General features: G+C 48.5%; 5 protein-coding genes across 5 annotated transcripts; 2 read left to right on the forward strand and 3 right to left on the reverse strand.

Moving 5' to 3' along the window:
* Positions 1-747: 747 nt before the first annotated feature.
* BCR38DRAFT_412142 (uncharacterized protein) lies at positions 748-1,974 on the reverse strand (the record flags this gene model as incomplete). The annotated part of the gene is made up of 3 exons (XM_040858658.1): positions 748-1,104; positions 1,153-1,844; positions 1,905-1,974. 3 exons carry the CDS (start codon positions 1,972-1,974, stop codon positions 748-750), a joined length of 1,119 nt encoding a protein of 372 aa, XP_040712354.1.
* Positions 1,975-2,398: 424 nt separating this feature from the next.
* On the forward strand, positions 2,399-3,164 carry BCR38DRAFT_443342 (uncharacterized protein; the record flags this gene model as incomplete). Its single annotated transcript, XM_040860870.1, has 3 exons — positions 2,399-2,729; positions 2,789-2,998; positions 3,051-3,164. Coding segments are annotated over exons 1-3 (416 nt in total), but the record flags the coding sequence as incomplete, so codon positions are not given.
* A 7,653-nt stretch (positions 3,165-10,817) lies between these two features.
* On the reverse strand, positions 10,818-11,690 carry BCR38DRAFT_497286 (uncharacterized protein; the record flags this gene model as incomplete). Its single annotated transcript, XM_040864766.1, has 2 exons — positions 11,244-11,690; positions 10,818-11,043 (listed from the first exon to the last, which is right to left on the reverse strand). Exons 1-2 carry the CDS (start codon positions 11,639-11,641, stop codon positions 10,818-10,820), a joined length of 624 nt encoding a protein of 207 aa, XP_040712356.1. The 5' UTR covers positions 11,642-11,690.
* Positions 11,691-15,749: 4,059 nt separating this feature from the next.
* BCR38DRAFT_459950 (uncharacterized protein) lies at positions 15,750-17,296 on the forward strand (the record flags this gene model as incomplete). Its single annotated transcript, XM_040862352.1, has 3 exons — positions 15,750-15,935; positions 16,044-16,670; positions 16,715-17,296. The coding sequence occupies 3 exons, from the start codon at positions 15,750-15,752 to the stop codon at positions 17,294-17,296; spliced, it is 1,395 nt and encodes a 464-aa protein (XP_040712357.1).
* Positions 17,297-18,111: 815 nt separating this feature from the next.
* Positions 18,112-18,357, reverse strand: BCR38DRAFT_350638 (uncharacterized protein; the record flags this gene model as incomplete). Its single annotated transcript, XM_040856584.1, has 1 exon — positions 18,112-18,357. The coding sequence occupies one exon, from the start codon at positions 18,355-18,357 to the stop codon at positions 18,112-18,114; it is 246 nt and encodes an 81-aa protein (XP_040712358.1).
* Positions 18,358-26,279: the final 7,922 nt, after the last annotated feature.

The raw sequence follows: 26,279 nt of genomic DNA on the forward strand, positions 1-26,279 counted from the left end.
AGGCAAAGGCAAGCCTAAGGGCAAGGGGAAGAAACGCTAGTTTTTCTGTATTGAAACTAATTCATTAGTCTGGAATCGCAAGATCACATATAGATCCGGCAAATTATAATGTCTTGAACTTCATAATTAGGCCGGGTGATGTTGAATTACGGAAGTGTGCTCTGTAAACCACCAGGATAGCTTTCCAGACCAAGGGATCACCCTCCACATATGTGATGGGCCTTGAATAGAAGCAACGCCTACTTCGAGATCCACATCCCGGTTTACAGCCTTGTGTCTCACTGACCTGACTCTGAAGAACTCGCCACAAACTGAAATCCGTTCCAATGCCCAGGCTAACCGGTATTGCCCGACAGAGCTGCGGTTACCGTCGCTATAGGAAAGGAGCATCCCGAGGACTCGACCGTTATATTTACCGTTCTTCCGACAAAGAACAACTTCGGTAACAGAATAAAGCTGACAAGATGAATAGAACCAAAAGCTGTTGCCTTTAGGAGAATTGTGAGATATCATTGCTACCGTGGGGGGTGAATGCTCCATCTTGAATAAGTCTTCGAAAGCGATAACTGACATATAAGCTGATGAACAAGACGGCATAGAATGCCGATAAGGCAGTAACATCTTGAAGGGAGTGCGCGGGAGTTGTGTTATCTTATAGTACCGTAATCCAAGCTTAGTAGGATTTATATATGGTCCAAATAGGACTTGTCGACCTCGACTTGTCGCCACCTAACAAGTTAGCTAATGTTACTTAAATAAATCGTATTTACTCACAATCACTGATATTTCATCCGCATGGGTCATCCGCCCAATAGTGACTCTTGATTCGCCTGGAAAGCTCTGAGACTGGTGGAAAATCTGAGGATCAATCCCATTGAAATGCTCACGGATAGTAATCGTTCCGCAGATGCCTAGTTGTGCAAAGAATCCTATCACGTCCGGGTAGTTGCATCTAAGTTGTTGCATCCAAATCTTGCTATAAGAGAAAGCCGGATCAGGAGTAAGTTTAACGATTTGTATAGGCGTTATATCTGGGTTTGAGACGCGGACTGAACTAAGGTCTGTTGTCGGAGAGAGCGGGCGTATCCGGCGCACTTTGAGACCCTAGGAAGTGTTAGTAAAACAGAATACATAAAGTAAAGATATGCTTACATCGTGTGATATACGTAGGAACTGGTTTCCCGAAGATATAGACCACCAGACGGTTGATTCCCCAATTATGTTTTCTGGAACGATAAGAATATCGTATCCATTATGAAAACGTAACTGTCTAACACCATAGTAATCCTCTGCCGTCTCGATTCGCGCAATTGAATTAGTCCTCACTGGTCCATCCCTGTTTCTAAGACCAGATATGTAGCGAGCGCCATCGATCATTCTGTATGTGACATGAATAGGAAGCGAGAGGTCAAGGATAGTCTCTTTTGGCGTCGATAACTTCCGACTCAATCGCTCCGCTACTAAAGCATCATAATCTTTCAATGAAAAGTGGTCTGCGACTAAATGCCACAGCTCAGTTGGAAGTTCTTTAGGCCACAGCGACCCTCGAGCCGCGTGAGAAGCAAAGTCGTCCCGCAGTAGCCTCTCTCTTCTGCTTCTGTTGACAACACTCGGGCTGAACGAAAAGGCCAATGCAGCCAGAAGATCCTGAGAGACTTGCAAACGAGTGATACGGCGGCATGCTCGATGAATCCACGGTATAAGTTGATTGTTGAATTCACATTCGGCATTAAGACAAAAATGTATAGTAATATCCTTGTCCTTATCATCTCCGATGTTGAGAGGCGGAGAAAATACCTTATAGCGTTGAAACTCGAACTCTAGTATAGAGTCTCCTATCTCGACTAGTAGTAGAACAGTAGAGTTAGTATTAGTAATTCGTTAATCTAAGGGCAGTTTATTACCTATAATAGTATCTCTATCCTCGATTTCGAACCGGCAGATTGCGCACCTTCTATCGCGAAGACATGCCATAGTAGAAAATAGCGATAGGAAAGGCAAATAAGGGGAATAAGGTAACAGATTTTTTTCTCACATGAAAGATCGTTTGAGCTTCTAAATATTTTCCTTACGGCCACCTGTCGTTTGCTCTACCCTGCGGGTACCCGATTGCGGGATGTCTCGCGTCGCACGACAAAGGCATACTACATGATACCGTGATTCCTGTTTAGTTGAAAATTTCGAATACAGTGTGTGGTAACAGGCACCCTTACAGTACAAAAATTAGTAGTTTGAATGAACTCCACCGAAGGTGCCGTGAGGAGCTCAGGAGGGCTGCACCGATATGACTGTCCGAGATCTTGTTGCAATGTGTGGATAGGAGATGAATGTCCCACTTCCACTAGCCTTAAACAGAACCCCATAATATGTTATCGCTGAAATTTCAGCAAATTTTCACATTGTTCTCTTCCTTCATAATAGAAATGGACGAACATGAAGACGATACCTATACAGTGCCACCGGGCTTTTTCGACGAAATCACCGACATAAATACTCCCTACCAGGATAACCTCGAAGAAGACGTTTCAGATACTAATACAGATATCGAATCTATGCAGAGTATATGCATAGAAAAAGCAGACCAGTCATCAGACCGCCAAAGACTATCCTACTGGTTTAACGGGGTTGGTGAAGACGAAGATGATAGTCTCCGGCGCGATCCATATAGCTCTTTCTGGAATGCGAACTATACACCGCCCGAGCTGATTCCACACATGGGGTTCAACCCGGTACATTATAATATTAGGTTTTGCATATACACCGCATATGTAGTGCTAATGTAAGACAGGAAATGGTTCAAGAATTCGGCCTTCTTATTAGCGGTAATGGTACACACCGTATTTGCGCTGAAGAGGTACAGGACTACTATGTCATACCAAGCTATCCACATACGAAAAGAGAAGGTATTGCAACCTTTGTTCATTGTGGAGAGCCTCTCTTACCCGATAACCCTACGGATAATAATATCCGCGCTGCATTTACAAAAATCAAAGACCAGGTACGTATATCTATATTTATTCTATAAATCGTACACATACTAAGTATCTTAGATTGAATTTGATTATGCGGGAAGGGGTAGTACAACGAAGTTTACATCAACTTCGCTGAAGTTTCTCGAGTTTGTACATGTCTCGCGTATGCATGGCTTATACTTACAACATATAGTGCAAATATGAAAGAGAACAAAGCATGGCATATGGCATACAAGTGTAGTGGGGTTCGCCTTTGTGGTTGTCACGACGAGAGGTTAACAAATATACAAGAGTCGTATAACCGTGTTGATGTAGCGCATATACACGATCTACAGAAGGAGCTTCCTTCTTTAAGCTCTTCTTCGGTCCATCAGTTACTAAAAGTTGAGACTGAGAAGTATTTCCCCTTTTCTATATATAAGATCTTTTACTAATTCTTTATTAGTCGGTACAATTCCTCTCTAAAAGACTGGAATAATCTTGGATATGCACCGTGTAAGCCGCTTGGTAGCATTATGGGTGCTTGTAGCGGCCAGCAAATGAAGGTTTTTGAGAGACATGGGGTGTGTGGTTCTTGTATATGCACCGGATGTGCCGTGCATATACATGATAACGCTAATAACTGTAGAACATATTTGTCGGCTGTAGCAGAAGTTGTTATATGGAACCTTGGCATGCAGCTTGGTCGATTCCTAGGCATACGTCTCGGATTGATATCGATTATCTTCGTCACCTCTGTATTACTGGTATCCAGGGTCCAAAGGATAAATGCACCTGGGTTGGTCGTATTAACCAAGATAGGAGATTCTGTGGTATGTATGTCCATTGTTCATGCATTGCATATGCTAAAACTATAGGTCATGATCATCGCAGAGGCCAAGTGCCAGTCTGGCGCCAGCATTGTTAGGTCGAAATCGATATCTATATTCCGAAGAATATGCACCGCTTCAGCTACTTTATTATCGTCTTCAGGGGCGATCATAACCATCATTCTCCACTCCCAGACCGTATATCGGCTGATGTTGCACGGCATGTGCGAAACCAGATTCGCAGCTTCGGACCAGACGTGATAACTCTTACCACAAGTACGTCGAGATACGATGCATATGCACAGCTTCTACTAATCAGAAAATAGGGAAGTTTCTCCTGTCTGGAGTTTTAGCATCAATACGAGATGTATTTGGCATTGATACGCTACGCCAAATCGAAGATGGCTTGAATATTGAAGATCGTGTCGAGGCTGTTATTCGAAAAGAGCGGCTAATGATGTTCCCAGCCGGATCACATTTTGCAGGTACGTACATATCCTATGCATATGCACCGTATATACTAATCTAGCGTAGGAGCATGTCGACAGTTTGAGCTAGAAAAGAATAAGCCCCGAAGCCAACGTTGGATTCGACATATCCACCGCTTCGAAGATTATAAGCACTTCCTTATGATTTGTTGCACCCAGAAGCAAGCTGAACTTTGGAAATATGAAAAGTTTCTACAAGTTGATCTATCATATAAGATGATTAACCCCTGTCAGCTGGGACCTCTTTACTTAACGTGGTTTAACACCGAGTCGCGCATATCACCGAGTCGCGCACTTTTTACCACACTATAATTTCAAGTTCAATTAAAAAGCCACAACAGACTAAAGTTTATTGAAATTCATTCAGAGCTATATACATCTGACAATTATAGTTCGACCTGACAAGTCTTTACATTATGTCCGGTCTTCTTACACTTACTACATCGTCGTACAGTCGACGGACCAGCCTTTTCTTTACCTCCCCTAGAGCGCTTGTCCTCCTTTACCTGGGCCTCCGCGTCCTTCCGGGCCAAAATGTCCAGGGCATCCTCGACAGTAAGTGCACCTCCTTGCCGGACACGCGATTCTTTTGTCCTCCGACGCTTGCTTAGTGCCTCATTTGCCTTGCGAAGGGTGGAGCACTCAGCCTTCAAGAGGGTATTCTCATGGGCTAATCGAGTTATACCCTTCGCAAGGTGGCCAACAGCATCAAAAATTTGGATCGGAGAGCTTCCCTGATGTCTGGCGATTCGGCGATTGACAAACTCAGACTGCGAGAGAGCCTCTGTCGGGTTATTTGGCGTTTGCGAAACCCAAGGGTCAGCATCTAGAAGAGAGGGGCTAACGGATGTAGGGGATCGAATCCTAACATCCAGCTTCGAGATAACGGCTTCAGGGTCCTGGGGGACTAGGCCGGCCCCTCGAAACCCTGCCTTGATGTTTTTGTCGGTTATTGTCTTTAAATAAGCCTCCTTAAAGGCGATAAAGAACTCGACCTTAGTAATGTGGTTAATATGGGACTTGATAAATATATCAATCTCTCGACCGTATATACGTTTCAAGACCCCAAAGCACCCGACATCAAGTGGCTGGGTTAGATGAGACGAGTGCGGGGGCAGACTGATAGTAATAATGCCGTTAGACTTGCAATAAGACTCGAAATCGGCCGATGTATGACTCTCATGCCCGTCCAATACTAACAGCCGATACACGCCTCTTTTGGTCGAGGTAGTGTGCTTGTTGAAATGTTTGATCCAGTCTAGACCAGTCTCGTTGTTCGTCCACCCGTTTTCGGTCGGTTTAACTACCCAATCGGCTGGTAGGTCCCCCTCAGTATACCAATTAGCAAGGTGATAGTTCCCTTGAATTACCAGAAATGGCAGGATGTCACGACCCTCCGAATTGATACAGGTAATCACCATGGCCCATTCCCGATTACCTGGCTGGACCTTCTTGCCTCTACCATTACGTTCAGACGAGGTAACGACCATCGAGCGTTGAATAACGCCCATCATAAAGCCCGTCTCGTCGAAGTTCCACATATCGCAGTCCTGGATCCCGTATTTGGCCCTCATATTCTATACAAGCCGGAACCAGTCCTCAATAATCTTTGGATCCTCTCAGAGGGCCCTCTGGAAGTCATACGAGCGAGAAAAACGCGTCTGTAACTCTCGGGTTCGCTTTACAAAGCGATGCGCCCAGAGCTTGCCGACGCGTCGGGTACCCCGCGTCGCGAGGATGGAATTGGCCATATCTTCCACACCCTCTAGCCGGGGAGGAAACCCTCTCAAATCTAGGTCAAGTACATGCTGAACAATAGCTCTTTCCTCTATCTTGGCGAGTAGTGCGCTATTCGGCCAGATTTCGGTACGTGGGGTGCGACCGTGGTGTCACGGGATTTCAAGTGCAAAGTGAAGGACGAGAGTACTCAAGCGAAACAAGCTGCCAGTCACCAGGTAGGTACCAATAGCGTAGTATAGGGGACTCAATAACGACAAGTTAATCGCTGCCCTCTCTAAAAGAAGAGGGTCACAGCAGCCTAGTTATACATTTCCGACCCCTGTCCAGGCCAAGCCACTGTGGCTTATTTGCACCTGACAGGACGCCCTCTCCCTATGGCTTCTGTCCTCAGAAGCCGAAGGTACTCAGCAGGTGTACCTCTGGGGTCCTCTGAAGGTCGACTCCCCAAAGCTAGGAACATCTAGTTCCGACAACCAAAACAACAATCCATCTGCTCCTAACCATAGACTTAGATTCGCCTCCAAGAGAACAATAGGAATCCACCTGCGATCCTCTCGTAGACACACACTCGCCTCCAAGAGAACAACAGGAATCCACCTGCGATCCTCTCGTAGACACACACTCGCCTCCAAGAGAATAACACGAATCCACCTGATACCCTCCAGTAGACACACACAACTAACCGGTCACCCTTGGAACACCTCCGCAGGCCCAGCAGTCAAACTCGCCTCCGGGAAGAACAACAGGAATCCACCTGCTATCCTCCCGTAGGCACACACAACTAACCGGTCACCCTTGGAACACCGCCGCAGGCCCAGCAGTCAAACTCGCCCCCGGGAAGAACAACAGGAATCCACCTGCTATCCTCCCGTAGGCACACACTCGCTTCCAAGAGAACAACAGGAATCCACCTGCAATCCTCTCGTAGACACACAACTAACTGGTCACCCTTGGGACTCATCCGAGGGCCCAGCAGTCGAACTCGCCTCCGGGAAGAACAACAGGAATCCACCTGCTATCCTCCCGTAGACACACAACTAACTGGTCACCCTTGGGACTCATCCGTAGGCCCAGCAGTCGAGCTCGTCTCAGTCAGCACCAGGAATCACACCTGTGCCTCACGATATGCTTCGCAGCGTCCATAGAATCAGCTCCGGCTAGTGACAACCCATAGAGAGTAGGCAGCACCCCGAGCACCCAAACCGACTGGCTTCTGTCCGAGAGTCCCCTTTTTCCTACAATCCATTTTTTTCCTCCTATATTTCCGTAGTAGTAGCCAATGACCATCTTCCATCCCTTTTCTACTCCATGCCTGCCCAATAGTCCTACTTCCTCACACAGGTTTCACCGATTCTCTCCTGCGACTCCACTGGTGTCCTTTCCCCCCATTCTGCCCCTAATCCTTCAACAGTTCTTTTCCTACATTCAACCCAGTCTTCCATCACATCCTATCGGTTCTTTTCCCCACATCAACCTGATCCTACCCTGTCACTATGTCAGCAGGCCCATCTCGGTCGGCCAGCCGACAACTGCGCCCTGACTGCACCCGAATTTCCGGGCGCCACTACACACGTCGCCATGCAGCCTGCTCTCGCTGCTTGGATCGCATGACCAGATGGAAGCCAACAGTTGGCAACACCTTTCCTGTCTGTGAGGACGACGACAGTAGGTTCTGTTTTCTCAGATCTGAGCTCGCCTTACTAACAATAGGACAGGCGGCTCCACGAAATGCACATATTGCCGCGGGCTTGGTGGTAAGCCCTGCTCAGCAGTACGCTCCTTCCCTAACAAGGCCGCTCCTGCGGACTTGGCTGACCTAAAGTAGCCCCAAGGCTCGCTACAAGCGTGCTCGGCCGACCTCGTGCGGCTCGTTGAGTCGGTTGTCTCTGAGGGATACCTTGAGCACAAGGTAAAATTCCCAAATCATTGAGGTGTAGGTCAGGACATGCTGACCAGCTGGTAGGAGACCCTTACTACCGCTCAAATCTCTGTCAAGAAGGCTCTCCAAACTGCGAAGAACCTGAAGACCATGCCTGCAGATAAGCGCAAGGCTGTCGATGAGGGCGCTGCTGCAGCTCAACAGGAGCGAAAGCTCTTGGCCCTGGAACGACAGGCTGCCGCTGCAGAAAAGGCAGCCATCGAGTTGAGCAAGATTCGCACCACCCTGGAGGCACAGTCATCAGATTTGCAGCGTCTGTTGACCTGCCACCAGGAGCTGTCGGAGACGTATGCAGCAGTGGTAAGTCAGCTGGTGCATGCCTAATGATCGTATTCCTCTAATTTCCTTCGCAGCACAAGGATGATCTGGAGGAAATTGCCGGTGATGAAGAGAATGCCGGTGGTGAGGAGACTGATGCATAAACAGCTCCTAAAAAGGTAAGCTGATGTGTTGGGGAACCTCGAAGAGGTTGTGGTCATGGTTGTGCTTCGTGCTGTGCACCTGGTTGGTACCAGGTGTTTTCTTGTGTCTGGACAGCCTCTAGCTGGCTGTGGCCAATTTGGCCTCGTAGTCTCGAATCAGATCGTCACTGACATCTTTCTTTGCAACCCAAGAGTTCTCTTCTGGGCCGTAACCTTTCCACTTGATCAAGTACTGTCTTCGCCATGCACCACCACGGTGGGCTAATATGGCGTCGACTTCATAAACTTCACTGTCTTCTTCAACAATAGGCACCAGGGGGGGAGCTGGTGCTTCACCATCCCTTTGCCTCCAAATCTCTAACGACGAGATTGGGAACACGTTATGTATCTTGTACTGGGATGGCAGATCTAAACGATACGCCAACCCGTGATCACCAACTACTGCTGCGACCTTGAAGGGTCCCAGGTACTTGTCTGACAACTTTCGACTCGGTCTCTTCTGCTTGATATGTTTAGTAGAGAGCATAACAGGATCACCTACTTTGAATTTCATGTCCAGATGGCCACGGTTATAGTATTTCTCATACGTAACCTGACTGGTTGCCAACAACTGGGCAATTGCGGCATGCTGATTTTGCATCTCAGCTGCCCTTGAGCCCCAGCAGCGGACCGTATGCTAGCCGGCCCAGATTCTCTCGTGTCATTAGGCCCTTTCGGAAGGTATCCTAATAGTGCCTCTGCTGGTGACGTACCGGTCGCCGAATGCCTAGAAGTGTTATACACGTGCTCCGCCAGAAGAAGCTGGTGAGGCCAGTCTGTCTGCTCGAAGGTACAGTAAGTTCTCAAATAATGCTCAAGGTTCTGGTTCTGTCTCTCAGTCTGTCCGTCGGTCTGTGGGTGGTACGCTGTAGACAGCCGTCGCTTTACCCCTAAGCAGTGGCATAGCGTCCTCCAAAATATGCTCGTAAACAGGGATCCACGATCTGAAACAATCCCGTCAGGTAGCCCAAATGGCCTAAGGACGTGGTAGAACAAGAGGTCCGCAAAGCCATCTGCAGTCAACTTGCTCGACACTGGTACATATAACGAGTACTTCGTAAACCGACAGACAATAACGAGCACAGCATCACACTTTCGCCCCGCCAGTGACACTGCTGGTGGGAGGCCGGTGATGAAGTCCAACGAGATCTCTTGCCACGGTCGGCCTGGTATTGGCAGCGAAGCCAACTTGCCGTTAGGGAGGTGTTGCCGCGGTTTAGTTCTCTGACAGATCGCGCACGTTGGTACGTAGGTCCGGACGTCTTTGGCCAGGCCATTCCAAAAGTACGACTTGCTAAGTCGGGCAATCGTCTTTGTCACCCCCTGGTGACCACCAGTTGGGTTATCGTGAAACAATTGCAGCAGCTCGTTCTGGAGAGGGCTGTCATCTGGGATAAACACACGACCTTTGAAGCGGAGCAGCCTATCTTGGCCTTTCTGCCACAGCGCATCTCCGGTCTTCCTGTCCTTGCCTCTCTGTTTCCACGCTTCTGAGCGTACGAAAGGACTTCTCTCCTGAGAGGCCCGAATATCATCTTCCAGGGATGGCAATAGCTCTTCTGCCGTTCCTGGCTGCCCTGCCGGTTGACCACCGGTAGGTAGCTGGTGCCTTCTTACCCGCGCTCTAATGGTCGTAGCGCCTACACGTGGCACTTTAAACTTCCTTGTGAACTCAGCGAGGTGCTCACGCCTCGCCTCTTCAGCTTCGCCATCTCTGATCTGGTGGTCTGGTCTTCGTGACAGACCATCTGCTGGGTTCCTAGCACCCGGTCGGTACTCAATCACAAAGTCGAACTCGATCAGGTCCTGAAGCCATCGACTCTGTCTTCCACTGAGCTGGGCCTTCGTAAGGAGGTACTTGTGGTTGAGGTGGTCAGTCAGTATCTCAACAGTGTGCTGGCAGTAGGCTAGATAACGCCTCCATGTCTTGAAAGCTTGAACAACTGCAAACAGCTCTGCCTCCGGTGTGCTATAGCGCAGCTCCGGGCCCTTCAACTTCTGGGACATAAATGCCACTGGTCTCCAAACACCATTCTCCAGCTGTGAGATGACTGCTCCGATCGCGAATGCAGAGGCATCGGTCTCCACCCGTATGGGTAGTGATGGATCGTAGTGCCGTAGGACTGGTGCTTCCGTAAATAGCTGACATAGGCGCCTGAAAGCCTCTCGCCCACTGGTTTGGCTGTGTCGCTGGTACCCGTTCTGGGCATCTACCCGCGAGGTGGCCCTTCTTGTGACATGAATAGCACTCCGCGTTCGCAAGCCACTCTGCTGACGATAACCGCAATGCAGGTGGGTTACTATTGGGTGGCTGTTTCCCACCATCGGATGCCGAACCATCGGGTTTTTGATCTGACGAGCCCGTACGACGGTCAGGTCGGTTATTATGGGACCCCGTAGTGCTCGGCTTATTGGCTCGACCTTGGCTGCTGCCGCGTAATAGGGTCTCCGCCCGCTTCGCTGCGCCAACAAGTTCTTCTCGGGTCTTTGGCATCCCATTGGATACGATCTGGCGGATCATATCTGGGTCCAGCCGGACCAGTAGAAGTCCGACCTGATATCGCTCTGGCAAGGGTTGGGGCAACTCCGCTTCCAACGTCTCGTAATCCTCCAAAAAGTTCTGCAGCTTCTGGCCTGTCGTATGGTAGCTGGAGTCTCGTCCATAAAGCTTGATCATGGTTTGAAGGAGTCGGGTGTCATCATCGTCGGCATCATTGTAGAGCCACTTCTCCATAGTGTCCCAACTAGTGTTTGTGATGTCCCCCTGGTAATGCGTCTGGACATAGGCCATCCAACGTCTCTTGACTCCTCCTTCTAGGCAGCTGGTGGCGTACCGAATACTGTCAACCTCCGTCTCTGTGTTTGACGAATCGATAGCACAGCGGTTTTTAACTTCAAAGGTAAAAACCTTGAGCTCTGCCCAACTAGAAGCCTTGTATCGTAAAGTGCTCATCGATGGCTTCCACCAAGTCGATTCTCTCAATCTCTTCCCCGGACGGGCACTGGTGTCCGCCGGCTGTTCGTCTGGATCTTCGCCCCTCAAGAGGGCGGTAAGTCGGTCTCTCTTCTTCTGTATGAGGCGCTTGGCTTCTGCAGCCGCCAAGGCTCTGTCTAGCTCCTCATCGGTACAATTGTCGACGTCGCTTTGTCCCGAAGGGGTCACAACGGGCTGTGTGTTGGAGTCAAAGCTGGACCCTTGCCCGCTACCCTCCGTCTGCACTCCGGAGGTCATTGTCGATAAATAGAAGCTCTGTCGCACTCTGCCCAACGGTCCGCACTCCCTCTGGTAGGTTGGAGCGATTAATATGTCACGGGATTTCAAGTGCAAAGTGAAGGACGAGAGTGCTCAAGCGAAACAAGCTGCCAGTCACCAGGTAGGTACCAATAGCGTAGTATAGGGGACTCAATAACGACAAGTTAATCGCTGCCCTCTCTAAAAGAAGAGGGGTCACAGCAGCCTAGTTATACATTTCCGACCCCTGTCCAGGCCAAGCCACTGTGGCTTATTTGCACCTGACACGTGGATTCAGTCACGGAGTGAGGACTCGGGTACACCGTATAGCTTTGCTGCTCGACGTTGGCTCATATTTTTGGTCGATCGGATAGCTTCGATGGCAAGGTTGATTTTGGCTTCTTGGGTTTGAACTGACATGGTGTTGTTGTTGAGGAAATAAGTGTTGAAGTCAAAAGCTTGGAAAAGTTGAAAAAGTGCGCGACTCGGTGATATGCGCGACTCGGTGTTAAACCACGTTACACATAATTCCGTACATATTGAAGCTATTTATACCGTAGTTATACCATTATGTAGCTATTGTTATGGAGTTTAAGAATATCGCCACCTCTTGACTGTACGACCACTTCGTGTGACTACAGCGGCCGGCAAATCATCGGCCGTAGCCTCTGATTCTGATGAATCAACCCCTTCATCCTCAACTTCCACAACTTTCCCATTATTGGCTGGTTCTTGACGATTATTAGGGGTTATAGGCTCCCCTGCAGCTAGTGCTTCTGATACTGTTATAAAACGGCGATTCGGATTTGGCAGTGACTTGCGCTTTTTACCCCTTTTCAAGCGGTCTAGTTCCTCCTGTAACGCCGTAGCCTTAGTGCGTTCGGCTACCAACTCTGCCTCTAAGGCTTCAACCCCCTTGGCAACCTTCTGTAGCCTATAGCGGCTATGTGGGCTTGGCTTGTTCGTAAAGTTGCGGATTTGACGGCTCGTACGGGGTGTAGAATCACTGTCAAGTCCAGGGGCTTGTGGCGGCGGTGGAGTGCCCCTTTTATCAACATCTACCTGGATTTCTGGATGCCGTAGTGCCTTGGCCCTTGAAATTGGCCAATTTCCAGTAGTTCTCCAGCGAGATTTAATGACCTTGTCGGTTATAGCCTTGCGTGCAGTACTATAACACCGGATAAAGTTGACTTTATCAACTGGCGCCGCATCCGTCATTCTATCCAATTTACTGACTTCTGCCCTATAGGCCGACTTCGATACGTTAAAGGGGCCATTGTAATTTGGCTATAAGCCATGGGAAGTGTGTGCCGGTAAGTAACAACAGTATACATTGTACATAAAGCACGTAGTCATCCACTCATCCTATATAGCCCAGTTAGTACAGTTATACTGCAATAACTAGAAGACTTACAGAGGCGTGGGATCCATGGCCATCTAGTATAATTAGCCTAGCATCAGAGGGGTCTGCTGGCTGCGTCTGAGGCAAGTATACGTCAATAAGCCACTGATGGCCTATATGGTTGTCTGTCCAGCCATTCGGTGACGTTATATAGCGCCAGTGGGGACAGATCTCTCGGAATTGGTCAATGAACCACTGTTTTTGGAGCTCTTTGCCCTTAAACACTATACCTGGCTCTAGAAGGCGGCCATCGGCTGTAGTGGCTTCAATAAAGGTAGTCCAACTACGGCCCTGTGAGCTCTTAATTATAGCCTCCCGGCTGCCCTCCTCGACCACTGGAGGAAGAGATGGCTCACCGGAGCAGAGCATCACGATCGCCAGCGACGCGCTATCGCTGAGGAACCGGAGGGCCCTTCGATGCAGATACCGAAAGGGGGCAAGTATTTCGGCCTGAACCGACTGGAGGCGTCTACGCTGTGCCAGATCAGGACGGAAAAAATAGGACTAGCAGCCTTCTTATTCAAGACAGGGGCTTTTGGCGTGTACTCGCCGCTATGCCGCTGTGGCGATGCCCCTGAGACGGCAGAGCACGTAATCCTCTTTTGCGGGCTGTTGGAAGGACCGAGGGAACGATTACGGGCCGCCATCGCACCACGGCCACTATACTCTCGCAGAGACCTCGCAACGGCAACAGGAGAACCAGTAGTTAGTGGGACTATTGTAAGATGGCTGCTAGGGACGGGTCGGACAGCTTCAAGGCCCAGATAGCATCGATCTTCTCAGGGGGGACTTTGTTGGTAGGTTGAGAACCAACGTAGTATGGTAGTGAACGCAACGCAGTCGCCAATAGGGCGAACCGACGACGCAGCGTATGTATTTAGTCCAGCCATTAGGGCACGGTTTGACATACGGGAGTACTAGTAGAGGTACCGGGGGCTTCGAGCCTACGGCGTATTTAATAATAATAATAATAGGGTTGTCTGGCCACCCTTTGCCTTTGATTCTGTCGGAAAGGGTCTGCTGCGGCACTCCATGCTTCTGGGCGGATTTGTATTGCGACAGGCCATTATCGGTAACATCTAGAATAGCCTCAACTATCTGGTCCTCTGTCCAGCTACGGCGCGGCATTTTGGTGTACTGAAGCGTAGTACTTATAGAATAATAGTCAAAGGGGCATCGTGGCCTCAAAATTAGTAGAATCAGAATTTTACGGCTGCCGGAACTCCGTAGTACCGATGTGGAGTATCGTGTAACCTTCTAAAAATGCTAAATTGAAAACTCTATTCAATTCGCTATTTATTCGTGCAATCAGCTTGTAAATGGCTTCAATTTCTATTAAAGATCCGTATAATTGGACTTGAAGTAATTATAGTGTAGGTGCTGCTAATTTGGTTACCGGTGGGGTGGTGTTACCGGTGGGGTGGTGGGGGATGGTATACCTATTAGGAAGCCCGTCTCGTCAAAGTTATAGATATTGTAGTAGTGGGGCCAGGGAGGACTCCCCTGTCTTCCACACTTCTTAAGGGACACGGAGATGACTTTCAACAACTCGTCATCTCTTTTTATCATCTTATTCAATCAACTTGACTTTTGTTTTCTATTCTAGTTAGCTAGCCCAGTGGTATTAGTCACAAAGGAAGGCGAAGATAAATACCATGTAGACTGTTCTGGACCACAGATAACTGGACTATCTATAGGCAGTTAGCCCGAGCTCTGCACCTAATACACAAGTGTTGTGCCTAGGGCAGGCACCATATTCTTCCCATTGCGAAGGGCCAAGTAGCCTAACTACCAAGATAGGTACAGATCATATAAAACATACGATAGCTTCCTAATTGATTACAACCAAGTTAAGCCGTTGTTGCCCACAAATAGAGTAGTATGTCTTGAGTGAATCGTCTCTCTGTTGATGACTCTGTAGATATCGTATTGATCGCTATGCCTGCTCTACGCGTTGTGCTCCGATAGCTAACAGTGAGACGTTGCCAAGGGCTTATTTCTCAGGGTCCATCCATCATCAGTCAACTGGCTGTAGTAACGGGAAAATGGAAAATACATGCGTTAGTATTCGAAGTCTGGTGCAGTCCCGAACCACACGAGCTCCGTGATCACCTTCATTATACCGGTCAGCCCGCTCTTGGCGCCTTCCTGCTCTTTAGCGCAAAAGATGACAATTTACCGCATTAGCCCGAGCTAGGGCGAAGGGTGTAGTTTAGAATCTAGACCTGGAAGCCTGCCAACTCTGCCCTGAGCGTTATGGGCGTTGTTTCCTCCATTTCTGCCGCCGTTCTTATTTTCATGCTTGTTATTTAACTTATAGTGGAAGATATTAGTAAGTTCTTCTATATGTTCGACAACTTCATCTTGTTCTAACGTATCAAGTGCGTCGTATGTGCTGCTTGGCCTTAGATATCCACTATTACTTGTTTATTTGTTTGTTTGCGTCAGTGAAGGTTATTAGATTATTATGTTCTAGTGTTGGTCCTAACAAATAAAGCTCCCCGGACATTTCCACTAGTTATCTGTTTAACAAAGAAGCAAATAGTGATACCCGCACAATATGTAGCGCAGTCCAGGGGTAGGGGGGTTCGGAGTGGCCACCTACAAAATGGAAGAATGATAATTCCAGGACATCCAGACTGGCCATATTACTCGTGCTAGACCTACGTAAGACATGACAACTGGTGCTATGAATGATGGGAAAATATGACTTCCAAGATGTTATTCACGAGAAGACGCTGTACCACGTTCCTATCTAGTCTGCTTATATCCTTCTTTCTTGTCCGCGTGTTGAGGCAACTTCAGTATGGCCACTTAAGAAGTGTAACGTGGCCGGCCCAAAACCTCGATTTCGACGATAGCTATGTCAATGAAGACACTATCGACACCGTGGTACCCTTGGGACACTTGGAACCATTGAAACCACCCGCTGACTACCAACACATCATCGGCGAGCCACTGCCCTGCCCACGGCGTCTTCAAACGGCATACCTCGAATAGTTCCGTCAAAGCCGGTCAGCATACTGTTCGGCCGAGTCGCCATCTCAGCTGATGTGTTTCCATAACCAGAAAAGCGACAGAACCATCGACTCATTCTGCATCGGGGAACACGGGGTGCTGGGCACGAAGGGCAAGTTCGAACTATCGTGTGATAGGATTAAGCCATATACTATCGAGACAAATGACACGGCCCAAACACTGGACAAAATCAAGTCTTACTGGTACGATACTGGGCCACGCGTCATATTCGACCGGTATGTCAAACTTGCATTACCCTCCCCGCCGGAACCAAATAGTCAGGAGGATAGCGAATCTGCACCGTCATCCCCGACCAACGCAAGCCATTATTTAATACTTCTGAATCGCGAGGGGACAGATAACCCCTGGCACTGCTTGATGGAGATCATGGCCCTCAGCATGACGATCGACGTGCTGCAGATGATACGAAAGCGGGACTCGGCTGACGCACCCAATACGCAAGTCATCGTCCTCGACGGCAAAGAACATGGGCCCTTTTTCGACCTCTGGAGCCTCTTCGCCCAAAAGCCCACCATCCGGTTGGCCGACGTACCCGTCGGCACCGACATGGGCACACTCGTCATCCCCCTGGCGGGGGCCAGCAACCCGGTCTGGCAGGACGACTAGGAGCCCAACAGCTGTGCCCATTCAAGCCTGCTGGGACCTTTTCGCGGCGCGTGCTACGCAATCTCCATGTCTGGGACGCCGACAAGGAGCAGGAAAAAGACAAGATCGTCGTGACCTTCATCGGCCGTAAGGCGGGGCTCAGGCTGATGGACCAGGAAAAGCTCGTGGCCGCACTGGAGAGACAGTATGCGGACTCGCCCGTGCGCCTTGAGGTCAACCTCGTCGACTTAGCGGTTGTACCCTTCGCCCAGCAGGTGCAACTAGTGCACGACTCGGACGTGCTGGCCGGCGTCCACGGCGCCGGTCTCACCCACAGCCTCTGGCTGCGCGAGCTCTCTGCTGTTGTCGAGATTCTGCCTGAGGGCTTCATGCACAAGGGATTCCGCAACCTCGCCGGTGCCCTCGGCCATGACTACTTCAGCGCTCACGGAAACGTTCCGGCTACTGGTACTGATACTGATGGTGGCGGTGGTGGTCGCGAACAGCGGGCGAAAGAGGATTGGCATAACGAAAATGTATCCCTAGATGAGGCGCGCTTTTTTGAATTAATGGACATTGCTATTAAGAGCAGGTTTAATTCGGGACTTCATAACTTTGATATAAACTAGACTAGTTTAACCAACCGTGTAGTGATATTTCTGGATAAAATGGATGGTTTGTTTCGACGGGAATTCGAATTCGTGCATTACGTTAGCAAACAAACACAATATCAGATGAAGATCCTAGTAATACTGTCGCTACTACATGTCGATAACCTAACCGACCTAATTACGCTGATGTGTGCGTTTGTTAAGATGTGATGCCTAACCACTAATGCTTTTTTTCTTCATGACAGAATTCCTGCCGCCATAGCCTCGATTTTCCTTAATTAAGAGTAATAAAAAAAACTTTTACTTTTCACCTGCCCGCTAACTAGCCAAACACCCTCGCCAATATAATACCATCCCGCTGAGCTGGATTAAGACGTCGAATTCCGTACCTGATGATAATAATAAAAAAATCAAACCTATCCATCTTGCTCTTCTATTTTTAGAAATCTATCGACGAAAACGATAAGGCCGAATTCCACCTAACTGACAACATCTTGGCCGTAGCCACTGATATCGTACCCACGGCTAACATGACGAAGACAGCCACCTGATGCGAGTGCATATGGGGTGTGAATTGTTGTATTGGGAAAGGATGGCCAGGTCAGCTATTCTGGCCTGGCAGAGCTCTTTTATAGCTCTTATCTATCTTATCTCTAGCTATAGGGCAACCCCCCATGGGGTCACGTATCACCACCGCTGCACGTACTAACACGGATTCAGCGACTCCATTCTCTGATCACGTCTTCTCCATAATCCAAGATACAGACAATATATCTAACGAAGAACCGCCGGGATTTATGATTCCACCTTTACCGCCCTGGACGAGGTCTGAGCTATACCCCATAAACACTTTGAACATGATTTCTCAAGTGATCTATGTTTGATAGCTTAATACCATCTTCTATGCACTTAAGGTGTTCGTAGAAAATGAGGTTATCGTGCTTACGCACCTTGATATCAGCTAAGTGTGCGCGCTCGAAATGATCGTTCATTACAGCCGGTCGACTATACGCGAACGTTCTTTCCTCATACGGAAGACGGCCATCGCCGATACAGCGGGGGCATTGCGTCTTGAGCATAAGCAATGGGAAGACTTGCTACTTAGGAGGCTCCTGAACTAATACCGTCGACTAGACCATTGCTCGGCTGATACGTGACCCCATGGGGGGTTACCCTATAGCTATAGATAAGATAGATAAGAGCTATAAAAGAGCTTTGCCAGGCCAGAATAGCTGACCTGGCATCCTTTCCCAATACAACAATTCACACCCCATATGCACTCGCATCATCGGCGTTGGATCTGATCTCGTCTAGCGGTTTCCCGCTTCTGACAGAACGCTACTATTAGGTCGCAGGAAACGATATAAAGTCCTAGCATTTCTTCGAAGCTCAGTGTCTCCGTCTGATGACAGAAGGCCTGCCAGCTGTGCGCGCTTAGGCATCTTGAGGTCGATCGGAAGGTAGCAATACTCCTCTTCTTCCTCTTCCTCGTCTTCCTCCTTATCGCCCCGTGCCTGCCTTTCTATATCCCACGTAGGTCGGTTATAGAAGTAGAAAGCACGGTATCCTTCTTGAATACTCTTCCTTCGTTGCGTTTGCTGCGCCTGAATCTGCCTAGTAAGACCGCGAATATCTTCTTCGTCTTTATAGCCTTTATATCGGTACTAGCAGTTCTTAAGTTCTTCCCGTTGCTATTTCAAGGCCTCGATCTCGGTATTAGGTAGCATGTTCTCCCATACCTCGTCGGGTACTATGTTTCGTCGAACGTGTGGATCTCGTGCTAAGCTAACATGGGTAAAAAGTCCGATTAAGCTATCTTCACTCGGCTCGTCCAGATACGCGTTCTCTACATCGAACTCGATATGTTAATTGATGTATGCGCTATTGAACGAGGTGGTTAGGCTTTGAACCGTAAATCGCTCTTCCTCCGATCTATCTTTCGGTCGAGCTTTCTCGTTATCCACGAGTTCGCCTGGTCGGGCTCCTGTGTACCCAAGTCCAAGTTAAATACCGAGCAATTAAATCCGATAGCGCTCCGTAAGGAAGACGGAGACGTCGTAGGCGATGTTAAATACTAGAAGAGCTAAGAGCTTACCCGAATTAATTACTGGCTTCCTATCTATGTTTAAGGGTCGATGCCTAAAGAGTGGCACCAAACTATTGTTATAGAATTGATAAGGGCGTAAGTATATAACTAATTCCTTGCTTTAAGCTAATATACCATTTGTATCTCTCGGTTATCGTTTATATCGATATAACAACCGTTAACACTGGCATATAACTGCTTGTACTGATAATACTCCCATAGTGTGCCTTGAGAACTTATCTTATCAGTCTCACATATGACATAGGAAGCTCATCGCCGTTGCCCCGTCGGCTTTCTCGATAGCCGCTTTCCAAGCTCCTAATCCAGTTTTCTTGCAGTATCTGTTATTTGATAAGCTGGATATCTAGGAACGAAGCCTGATAGTAGGAACACCTAAATTTGCTATTTCCGCAACATCCCCGCCACATTGACCTTGGTGGCATCAGCCCACGCTGGCGTGAGGAACCGGACGTCTTGCAGCTGCGTCCAAAGTGCATATGCTGCGCTGCTGTGAGGACCGGCGTGCGCTTTGCGATCCTTTTTTTGCTGTTCTCGTCGTGTGAATCCATTTACAAACTCCTGATTCGGGTTGTGCAGATGTTGGACCTTCAAGGAACCACACAAGTCCTGCCTGTGGGACAGGCATCAGTCATTCCTGTCTATATAAGGCCCTTATGGCCGCCGTCCACTTCGTTCAGGACTATGTAGAGATCATGACACTTTCAATATAAGACTATTTGCCCACAATACAGCACTAGTCGACGATCGTCTGGCTATTCTCCTTGCGAGGAACGATATAACGTACGATTTGCTGTAGGCTCTGTTCAAGCCGAACACGGAGTTATATACGACCTCTTGAGACTCTTGGAGGTAATTGTTCACTGGGGAGATATCTTCAGTCGTGATCGGTCGTGGCGAGTACAAAGTGTGGAATATACCACACAGAGACGCGGAGAAGGCCAAGGTGAACGAGTGCCACCGAACCTAATCACATACCAAGTCGCTAGAACCCGCGCCGATAGCTCCTACCTTAGATACGACAATGCAATCTCCACCCGCCAGGGAGCTTGAAGCACCTGGGGAACTTGCCACGGCAGGAGATTCCACTGCTGATTCCAGGACAACCTTTGTATCTACCTAAAACTAGTCCCCTAAAAGAGAGCAGGAGCGTAGAACTGGGACAATTTATATCTTGTGAACGATATATGGACCACTCCATCGGTACTTCAGTTTCACACTTCTGGACAGGTCGATATGTCTCGGGGTATCGTAAAGTAATACCAGTTCATCCTCTCGTAACGGTGTGTCGTCTTATGTCTGTCTCTCTGGTCAGACGTCAGAGCAGCAATTCTCCTTGATTCCGCCAGTCTGCTTGTAGCGAATTTGACATCTTCCTCGTGTCGTTCAAGTCGGATTCTTTTCGAAATCAAGTCGTCACTTGGCGTGTTAGGCTCCCAGCTTATAATCCTCCACGTCGGAATTGTTGTTTCAATAGGTAACACAGGGTGGAATCCGAAGGGCATGTAGAAGGGGGACAACCCAGTCGGGTTTCGACCAGTGGCCCTATATGCAAAAACGGCTGCAGCTAGGTGCTTCAATCATTTCGTCCCAGCTCCGTCAGTGTGTTTCATCAACGCTTTTGTGATTAGTCGATTTCACCACCTCAATAAGTCTCTGTGACTGCGGGTGATACGCTGATCCGGTCCTGAGCTTAGATCCAAGGCTTCTGAGCAGCTCAGTGACAAGCCCTCGGTTTTCCGAGCCTCCGTCTGCTCTTATCAGATAGGGGACACCAAAGGTGAGGATAATGCTTTCCCAGATCCAGTCCCGGATAGTTCTTGAGTCCACTTTTCGAATTGCTCTTGCAACGAGATAACTACTCAGTTCATAACGAGCCTCTGTAATTGCGATGTAGCTGTTATAGGTTGGCATGAATTGAACGTCTATTACCCATACAGCAAAGATCTCGTTTGGCTAAGAGAAACGGTGATTCTCTGCCTCCCTTGTATCAAAAGCATTTTGGCAAGGTGCGCAGGAAGCAAGTGCCTTCTTGATATAGGCGTACATCTCATGCCAGAAATATTATGTTGCCGCGGCTTAGTAAGTGGCGTCTCGCCCACGATGACCTAGTTCTTGATGAAGCGCTTCTTTGCTTGTCTTGACCCGTGCTGTAGTCGATCAGGTATACGGAGCGTTGTGAGATATTCTGCAATCTCAATTGAGTCTTCGGTCCAGTTGCCTAGGGGGGTAGGTTAGCATTAGCGGTAATAGAGGCTGCTTGTTCAATAGTGTGGATTCCGGCACCGATCTGATTCAGTTGGATGTTAATGAAGTCGTCTACTTCTCCCTCCCATTGGTTATCAACTGATCAGACGGACCAGAAGGATTGCGTGAGAGTCTGTCTGCGATAGTGTGCTTCTTTCCAGGGATGTGTCTGACCTCGAAGTCGAAATTCTTGATCCATGCAATACATCTTATGAGTAGAGATCCAGGGAGATCCGCGGCAGCGTTATTGATCTGAGCAATGAGGACTTTAACATGGTCTCGAGGATAAAGTAGACCCCATAGACGTAATTCTGAAGTCGCCGTAATACCTTCGGGACGCCTCTACACTCGTTTTGTAGCATCATAGGTCAATTCTGCTCCTTTCCAAACACTGCTTTCATATCTCGCAGGTCGCTCAACTCCGTCTCCTTCAGCGTCTCTATGGCAAGCTTCTGATCAGGACTCCAGTGAAAAGGAATATTCTTCCGGAGGAGTTTCGTAACCGGCAGTGTAACATGAGCGTACAACTGGATCCATATCCTGTAGTACGGTCAAGAATTCGCCGGACTCTCTAGGCCAATGGGTCTTCCGCTATGCGAACAAGAGATATAGAGAGGACCTCGTGAATCCACAGAGCTATAGGCGCCCACGAATTTTGATTATGGTGTGGGGTATGATCTGGTTAAAGGATGATGAAGGGGGGCATCGACGTTGGTCTTCCGCGACGGCGATCCCAACTCTCCGCGCTATAGTGTCCTCACGGTTTTATTCCGATGTTCTAGACCAAGGGCTGCTTCCGTTTTACGAGTCAGGAGATCTCTATACAGGATAACGCGAAAATACATATATCAAGCTATACGCAGAGGTAGCTAGAGGATCACAGTATCTGGACGATCAAGTGGCCCGCTTATAGCCCCGATTTGACTCCATTGAGCATGTATGGAAAGCCCTAAAGGCCAAAATACGTGAAATAGAGCCTAATTTCTCCGAATTGAAGGCTAACGTCCCCTACGAGGCCTAGGCTAGGGTAGTAATCGAGGATAGGGGCTAGTATTGAAACGGCATCAGGCGGTCAGTAGGATATACCTACCACCTAACACACTGAACAGACGGCTCCAGTAATAACAGATCCCATCTGTTGGTCTTATCAGACGAAGATCGTGGTACTAGTTATAAGAGCTTCGCTCTTATACGTCTGGTGCGCGAGTTGGTCGGATGTGCCTCTGATACTCGTATCGTGATAATAGGATCTCGAACGTAAAGATAAGCTGAATAACTAAAATAACTAAATAACTGACTGAAAAGCGAAGGTGAAGATATAGATAAGAAGGAGATTATGATATGAAGATGAGGATGATGATGCGTGAAGATGGGGGACTCGTGTCCTACTCTGCCTCTGTGCCTCTCAGAGAAGAGGAAATAAACTTTCTCCTAGCCCCGTAACCTATTTCTCTGATGTCCGGCCTTACCCCGTTACAGTATTCGCACTATTCAATAGGAGACGATTTGCAAGTAAAAGATTGGAATTTAAGCGTCAGGGTCATTATAGCAGTCCTCTTAGCGAGCTCTGAACAGGTGATCTATGTCAGGGTCGTGTATAGGGGTACCAGTAGTTTATTGTTGTAGCACGAAGAATGGAACATCAGCCAGCTCGTGCAGTACCAATATACATGCGGTGCACAGCCCTAGCCCCGTGACAGATGCCACCCTCTAAACAACGTCGTCTCGGCGTTGAATATAAGACCAATTTCTCCTACAAGATATATGTAGACACGTATTCCCCCTTTTCGTATTTATGAAACATTGTACAATCGGCGCTCGCGCTGTCGCCTATTTCCTTTTTGCTTTGCCTGTTCCTCAAGGTATTCAATATACATGCGAGGTCGTGGTTTATTAGGATGCTTAGCATAAAACTCAGCGAGTTGATCCCAGCAGCCCCTCAAGTTTTCAGCTTCTTGCCAGTCGGCACGAGCCTCGCTCCATTGAACCAGGTAGCTGATATTTACTCTACCGCGTTATGCTAGTATCTCAGTAAACTCGAACTCCACTCGGTCTTCCTCCAAGTCGTCATAGTGCACCAAAACCGATTTCTAGACCGGTCTTTCGTTAAGGCGATATTGGCCGGGCAAAGGGTCGTCGAGGGCCTTAGTCAACTTGCTGTGGTGAAAGACTGGGTGGATTTTAGAGCCTTCCGGAAGCTTTAGTCTACATGCAGACTTGTATACTTTTTCAACCTCATATGGCCCCTCCCGCTTGGAGTCGAACTTCTTCGACGGCCGAGTTGTCTTAATGTCTCTTGTGTCCAAAAACACTATATCGCCCTCTTCGAAATAGGCTGCTTTGCGTAAGGCGTTAGCGTAGCGTGCTTACGTTTCCTAGGCGTCCGCCATAGCCGTGCGCAAGTAGTTAGTCATAGCCTCAAATCTATCCGCCATAGCGTTAGCCTCGAAATAATCTTCCCTCTGCTTTTCGGTCATCTTGGGAGGTCGGGGGCCAGTGGGTTCACTTCCTAGCCGGGGATGGAAGAAGTAATTCGCGTAGAACGGCGAGATGCCGGTGCTCTCGGACGTTGCGTTGTTGATTGCGAATTCCGCTAGGGGGAGCCACCGGGCCCAGTCGTCTTGGAGATAAGATATATAGCTTCTAATGTAGGCTTTCATTCCTGCATTAGCGTTCTCCGTTTGACCATCTGTTTCAGGGTGATGAGCTGAAGACGGCCTCAATTCAGTGCCGAGTCGTCTAGAGAGTTAACGCCAGAACAGTGAGAGGAATTGAGCACCCCTATCGCTAACGATTGTCAGAGGTGTACCGTGGAGGCTCCAGACTCTGTCGACGAATCCATCTACCAGGTCAAGCACTTCAAGCGATTTCACCGGAACAAAGTGTCTCATCGTCGTCAGGCGGTCGACGGCGACGAGTATATTGCAATACTTGACGCCCCTGCAGTGGCATTCCGGTAGGTCTACGACATAATCAATAGAGATATCCTCCCATGCATGTTCGGGCACGAGAAGTGGTTAAAGGAGTCCTAACTTAGCTAACCTAGAGGGCTTTGACCGCAGGCACTAGTGACAGTTCCTCACGAACTATGCAATATCCTTGTGCATATTGATCCATATATAGGTGCGCCGAACCAGCTCTGCTATTTTAGTACGACCCGGGTGGCCGGCTGTTGGAGCCGTATGGGAGCGTCGAATAACTTGGAGAATCAAGTCGTCGTCATCAGGGATGAACAACCTGCCATCACAGTAGATACGGTCCCTAATGACCGTACAGTCCTTGATAGGAATGCGCTAGAGCTGTGCTCGGATTAGTTTAGGCCAATTGCGCTTCGAGTCTGTAAGGCCTGTTTCATCAGAGTAATATCTGCGGATATATCATATACTTGTTCAATCAGGTCATCAATCGGGATATCGTCAGAGTCGAGCACTCGCATATACAGTCGCAGCTCGTCGATACGTTCGTCATCAGATTCGATACAATCGAGGGCAGTTAAGTGGAGCTTAACGCCCTGCTCCAGCTTAGCATCTAGTAGCAGTTGCTGCTTTCTATAATCAAGGCGTTGGTCGTCAGCAGAGTCTGCGGTGGTTCCCGGCATACGACTCAATACATCTGGTTTCTCGGAGCGAGCCCCTGATCGGTAAACGATAGTGAAATTAAATTGTGCCAGAAACTCCGCCCATCGCGCTTGTCGTTAGTTTAGCTGTTTCGTTGTCATGAAGTATTGTAAGTTCTTATGATCGGTAAATATGTCGAAGTATGTCGATCCTTGAAGCTCAGGGCGCCACTCTTCCAGACACTTGATAATAGCGAGAAGTTCTTTGTCGTAAATTTCGTAGTTACATTCTTGAGCAGTATGCTTCGAGGAATAGTGTGCCACTAGGCGCACCTGTCCATCGTCGCCGATCTGAGATAATATGCCCCCCGAAGCCCAATCAGAAGCATCTGTTTCCAGTATGCTCTTCCGAGATGGGTCGAAATATGCTAGGACTGGCGCAACGGTAAAGGCGTGTTTGAGGCTGGTAAAGGCTGTTTGGCACTCAGGAGTCCAGCACCAGTCCTTGGCCGCCGTAAGGGATATCAGGGGTCTAGCGATTTTCGAGTATCCCTTGATGAATCGGCGGTAGTAGTTAGCGAAGCCTAAAAATCTTTGCAATTCTTTAAGCCGGCCACGCTCTACCGTATCAGGGGATCGCCATTCGAGCACGGTGCGGACTTTGTCAGGGTCCATTGAGATGCCGTCGGTGCCGATGATTAACCCTAGGTACTTAGTCTTCTGGACGTGAAATTCGCATTTATCAATATCAAGTTGGAGGCCTGCTTCGGAAAGCCTCTTGATAACTTCATCGACTTGCTTAACGTGTTCGTTCAAAGACTCAGAGAAGATAAGAACGTCGTCGAGGTACGCGGAGCAGTATTAATCGAGAATATCATAAAGGGATTGATTAATGTAATCTTGGAAATAAGAGGGAGCGTTACACAATCCGAAGGGCGTTACCAGGCACTCGAACAACCCGTAACGTGTAATAAACGCTGTTTTCCATTCGTCTCCTTCGGCAATACGTATTTGTTAAATGCCGCAACAACATCCAACTTTGTAAACCACTTAGCTTGCCGTATACGATCGAGCGTGTCGTGTACCAGTGGCAA

This window comes from Pseudomassariella vexata, assembly GCF_002105095.1.
Source record: "Pseudomassariella vexata strain CBS 129021 chromosome Unknown BCR38scaffold_12, whole genome shotgun sequence".
Taxonomy (NCBI): Eukaryota; Fungi; Ascomycota; class Sordariomycetes; order Amphisphaeriales; family Pseudomassariaceae; genus Pseudomassariella; species Pseudomassariella vexata.